The sequence below is a fragment of the Anthonomus grandis genome, chromosome 3 (genome assembly GCF_022605725.1).
Source record: "Anthonomus grandis grandis chromosome 3, icAntGran1.3, whole genome shotgun sequence".
Classification (NCBI taxonomy): Eukaryota; Metazoa; Arthropoda; class Insecta; order Coleoptera; family Curculionidae; genus Anthonomus; species Anthonomus grandis.
This window is the reverse complement of record NC_065548.1, coordinates 42,926,781-42,932,780: the sequence shown is the minus strand read 5'-3', so window position 1 is coordinate 42,932,780 and position 6,000 is coordinate 42,926,781. Positions and strand designations below refer to the sequence as shown.

The 6,000-nt window shown below is 31.4% G+C and overlaps 1 protein-coding gene across 2 annotated transcripts in view; it reads right to left on the bottom strand.

The window, feature by feature from the left end:
* Positions 1-380: 380 nt before the first annotated feature.
* Positions 381-6,000, bottom strand: part of LOC126734132 (glutamate receptor 1-like) — a 62,968-nt gene continuing 57,348 nt past the window's right edge. For both annotated transcript variants that reach the window (XM_050437662.1, XM_050437663.1), the window contains one exon: positions 381-1,370. In XM_050437662.1, coding sequence (XP_050293619.1) covers positions 1,121-1,370 — 250 coding nt within the window. In that variant the 3' untranslated portion in view covers positions 381-1,120. The remainder of the gene's footprint in view (positions 1,371-6,000) is intronic.

Genomic DNA, 6,000 nt, shown 5'->3' with positions numbered 1-6,000 from the left:
GACAACATTCGGTTCGTGGACCAACGCTGGCTGCCAATCACCAAGTAACGCCAAACGGTCCTGTACACGTTGGCCCAACTCATTAGCCCAACTAGTTGGCTGAACGTGTACTGGAGCCTTCTGGCTAGTCTGCGCTTATCTTTATACAAACAGCTGATATTGCGCATGAACAGCAGAACTGAACTTTTAATACCATCAAAAATCCGGGGACTACGAGAACTAATTCTAAATCGGTAACGAACCAATCCGATGTTATTCGCGAACGCTGAACTGTTACTAAAAATTCAGAATTGTGTTACCATGAACGCTCGTGTTTATGTTGCGCATGCAAATATTCCCTGAATCGGTTCGGAATTGGACCCGCGAACAAAGCTATGCTATTGACAAATTGAGGTACTTACACAAATCTTATATCCATTTTCACAACTAACAAAAATGGTGAATATAAAATCTCACAAACACGAACGAATTAAGTTTTTGTTACGTTAAGTGATTTTAAGTAAATCTTAAAATCACTTAATTTCTGGAGATCGGCACGTTCTTGGGCACAAAACAAACTAACATAACCTCAAAATAATAAGTTTCGTACGTCAATGCCAGCGTTGCCATATGGCAACTCCAGTTCTTCATGGGTTAAATACCTAAAGAAATAATTTTAATCAGTCTCATCATCAAAAATCGTCCATTAAAGTATGAAATAAATACTATCAATTTCTATTTAAGAAATGTCAGAGGAATTTAAGAACAAAACCAACAGACGTTTATCTTTCTAATGAAACAATGATTTAATATTTATTTTAATAATAGGGCACTATTTTCTAACTTTCCCTAACATTCGCATAATATAACTTAACCCTCTTGAACAAATCGAAGAAAACGCATTTCTTATTAAATGCAAAAATAAAACCATTATCACAATCATCTCACCAAAATTCGAGAATCAAAAGACCGGATGAAACTCAAGGAAACTACTTGTTTTAAACAAAATTTTTAAGGCATTTTCATTAAAAAAAAAAACAAAAAACCTGATGCAAGTAATTTTTCTATTATTTAACAATTAAATAATTATTACTACGCTCTAAGGAAAATCTCTATTAAACATTATCATTTTTTAGTTATTTTAATTTTGTGCCTCCTTAATAAAAATAACATGATTCATATTAGTTGTAGCTGATTTATAATTAAAATATAGTTCAGAAAAAAATACAAAAAATGATGTGATTATGCCTCCTATTAATAATAGAATTAATGGATAACAATCGACTAGGCTTACGCTAAGAAATACGTTTTTTAATGAGCAACGGGGCTTTTTGGTATATATTAAGTTATTCTCTCTCTGCTGGATTCCACTTTCTCTTATAAGCCTTAATCTGAAAATGAAGACTAAAAATAGTTAATTATTAACTTAATTATCACTAAAAACTATAAAATTATGGGACAAAAAGCTAAGAGAATTCTCTAAAATTTTCCCTCTGGAACTTATAGGTACTTGGGCGACTCAGAGGGCGTAGTTAGAGGAGAGCGGAGTTAAAGCGCCAACGTAAAATTTAATTAAGCAAAATAATTGAATTATCTTTATGATAAACCAACGGTTTAGCCATAAAATCAAATTCAAAAAACGACAAAGGGGAGAGACGCACACATTCTCGTTTTTAAGCTTTTCACGTAGACCACTTACGATTGACAAATAATAACAGATGCATAGATTTCTTAAACTTACAGACAGACCTTTTATAATACCACACATTGGCTATATGAGAAAAATATCTGGAAACGAGTTGCACGTAGGCAACAGTTTAGGTCTCTGACAACAGTTTGAGTCTGACCAGGTTCGAGTTTAAGGTTTTTTTATTCATATACTTTTAATATTTTTGTTTTTTTATTCAAACAAGCGTTCACCTAAATTTAGAATATTGTCACATCACCAAAAGTATTTCTCAGAGGAGAAGATTTTTTCTTTTTTTTTCTTAAAATGTAATCATATTTTTTTAATAATATTGCTAAAAAGGTCCTAGGGTTAAACCTTTTGATGTGACACTCAAATTATTAGAAAACAGTTTTAACACTAATCAAAACTTTTTATTTTATTCTCGACAGGTTTTTCGAAAACGATGTTAGCATCTTTGGGAGAAGATTAAGACTGGTTAAAAAAGAATAAAACTGTTTTAATCTTCTCCCAAAGATGCTAACATCGTAAGCGAAACGTGTCGAAAGTAAAATAAAGAGTTCTGGTTAGTGGCAAAACTATTTTGTGATTTGAATATTGCTAAAATTAAATTAAAGTGCAAATATAGGTTTAATGCTAATAAGCTTATAATCCTGTTGTTATAGTTAAAAAACGTGGACATGCTCCTATCTGTATATTGTTATAAGTTCTCACTGATGATTTTGGCTTTGTTTGTCCAATTCGCTGACTCCAGCAAATGAAATTTGTGGGTGGTGAATTTCTGCAACGATTTAATCACATCAGACCTCCAGCACCATCTCACACTCTCGAGCGCATATTTTTCCAAGGGATATCTAAGCTCTCTTCAAGACGTGAAGTCGGTTAAATCCTTTACTTTAGGCTTGATAGCACCCAGCCAGTTTGCCTTCTGTAGTGAAAGTTTCCTCGGGTAGGCCAAAGGCATTGTTGTTTAAGGTACTCTTCGTTGAAGTTCCAGCAGCGGAATGGCAGGTAGTGCAATGTTGTTTTCTTATCGATCTGGTCTAGTACACTTATTGTAGATGGGCCTCGGCGTATCTCATCTCTAGGATACACACCTGTACCTCGTAGTTAGGCTGACCCTCAGACGATATCATTATTAATATTTTTGTAGCTTTTCCTCTTAGTCATAGCTTAAGATTGATTTCAGTTACTTCTCTAGTCGCTGCAAGACTAAATTGAATAAAATTAATTCTTCTTGACCGTCAAACTTTGACGGATTTACTTTCACCATTACGATTAGAATGAACAGCAGCACGGTTTACTCGGTGTACACGGTTGTCATTTTCAGGTCTTGTATATTTTCTTTGCATTTTTCCAATTCTTTACTGGTTACTTTTCTGGTAAACTTTGAATGGTTTTATTGATTTTTGTCTCCAGGTCTTTCTTAATATTTATTTGGCTGTTGTCTTGTTCTTGTTGTTTTGCATTATGTTCCTCAATAAACTTCGTTAATATCAACTTTCAGCAGTTTCAACAGTTATTTTTCAGACAGACACTGTCTTGAATTTCCTGTTAAAGGCATCCACTAAATTGGTCTTAAGAGAATAATTTGGATATAATTGGTTAGGCACCAATGGTCCAAAAAGATAGTCAGCAAGATCACCGGATCTTATCCTACTTGATTTTTTGATTGAGGACATCTTAAGGAGTCTTTTAAACGACGTCCACTAATAGAGATGACCTAAAAAGACGCGTAAGAGCTGCAGTAGGTCAAATTTTAGAACAAGGATGGTCGTGAATAATTTCAACAATTGCTGTGAGAACAACGTGTATTTTGATTATGTTATTATTATTGTTATTCTATGCATAGTTTAGTTTCTTTGTTTTGCTTTTTGTGTTTATGTCAGTAAATTCATTAAAGATAATCTTAGTGCAATTTACAAAAAGCAATTGATATAATATTTTCAGTTTTGATTATACTTTTTCCATAGATAAATACGTAACTTCGTATTTATCTACGTAACTGTGACACAGAGTACGCTAGCTCTGAACAGCGCACTATTTTCTTTCTACTGATCCAAAGTTAAGATGTTATAACAGAAACTAATTCATTGCGTATTAAATATATTCGAACTTTGTTAAAATATCTAAAAAAATAAAATTCAAGTCAAAACAGTTAATGATTTTTGACAATAACAAAAGAATGATGATTAAATACACTCTTGTCCACCATTTCTAAATACCAGCCATCTAGATCTTTATTAACTTAATCACCCATAGCCATCTAGATTATTTACATTAAAATAACTTTTAACTTAACATGTTAATTAAATGTCAACTTGTTATATGTTGATGAAAAATGAATTTACATGAGCAGAAACTGGTGTAGAAAAATATTCAAAGTTCTATAAAAATAAGAAAGTTGCTATAACTTTCTGTTAAAACTGTTTCTGTTCTTTTTAAACGAAAGTAAAAAAAATTGTAAATTAAGCAGAATCGTGGCTTATATACATATTTAAAATTAAAAAAAAAAAGCTAAAATTAAAAAAAATTAAGTTAGAAAAATTAGAGCCTGTTACATAGTTACTGTGCCACCCAGTATACAATATTGTATTATACCTAATTTAGAAAAACACATTATATCGCACCTTCGGAAGAACAATGACATACATGCGAAACACTAAATTATTCAGAAAATACATTTGAAAAATCAGAAAATAGATTTTGCTATATGTGCTATATGTGAAAACTTACTATTATTATTAAAGGATTTGTCTTATTATGATACTTAATGTAAGCTTGATAATGAATTAAGTTTTATAATTAATAAAGTTTTTTCTACATTTTATAAAATATTGACATTTGTTTCTTATTAAATATTATAAAATTTTATTTACGTCATTGCTCTTCTAACCATTGTAGCAATATTAACCAACATATCTTAAAAACAAATTATATAATTATATATTATTATGCAAAGAAAGCATCATTTTACTTTCAAAAAATATTTATTTTGTTTAACAAAAATATGAACAAAATTCATGTTATGAAAAATACATTTTATTAATAGAGAAAAAACAACAAAAAAAAATCTTAACTTAAAGGTACAGAAATACAATGTATATTAAAACAAAGTGTTAAAAAATGATTCATAAAACTTAGGTATTATGTTTTTTTGAAGCAAACTTATATCGGAATTTTTGATTGTTTGCCATGCTTACCCCGTTTATCTTCCAGCATTATTCCATTGCCTGTAGCAATGTTTTTTATTACGGTGGGTACAGCCCTTTCAGTAATACCAAATGTATTTATCAAAAAGGTTTTGCATATGTATGTTTTAATGCCATTCGATAGATAAAAAACAACATTTGTACTTCTAGGCTCCCCATCAACTGTAATTCATATATATTTAGTGACTAATGGTTTGACGCACGAGTCCAGGAAGTGTTGTTGGCGCTCCAGCGTTCCTAAATGCCCGTAGTCCTCAAAGAATTTAGTTAATTTATTTCTTTGATCTTTTGTAAATTTTTTTAGGCACTTTAATTTGCAGCTCTCTAGGCAGAATTTCATAAGTTTCTTCTTAATCTGTTTACCATTTCGAGAACAGTTCTTTTGGATTGAGCTGTCTTTTCTCTCCTCCCTTTTTTCTTTTCTTTCCTTTCATGGGAGCAGAATTTTCTTTATTTCAAGAAGTTTGGTTGTTTTCGTTTTCGATTCATTTATGTGAGATGAGGACAAAACTCATCGCTATCATCTCCTTAAAAGGCGTCGTCATCTAATTCCTCATATGTGACTTGACTTGGAATTTTTCTTAAAGCGAGTTTAGTAGTAGTTTAATAGCGAGCACAGTTAGTTATCATCGGAGCGTAATATACTTTTTGAGTTTGTTCAGATTCCTTAATTTGTGGTTCTGCTTTGATTGTACTTGCCCTTAGTTACACCGAATCCAATATTGATCCAATTTCAATCTAAATCTTAAAGTGAAATAATTAAAGATAATTTATATCTTTTATTAAAATTCAAAAAAAAAATGTGGCTTGACGATTATTATAACTAAATACTTTAAATAAAATTTCAAAACGCAGTACCTTTTTCCAATTACAATTATGTATATTTAACCTAAGCTGTAAAATAAGTTTATCATTATAAAATATAAACATTAGTAGTTATCTTACCACGTTTCTGTGACACATGCCATCCACATCTGAAGAAGTTGATGACACATGCCATCCGCATCTGAAGAAGTGGATGGTATTTGTTCTTGAGCTGTGCCGTCGAGGTCATGCAGATCTGAAGAAGACACAATATGTCGTCGACAGAAGTGCCCTTTAGGTGTAGCCGAAGAAGTGATG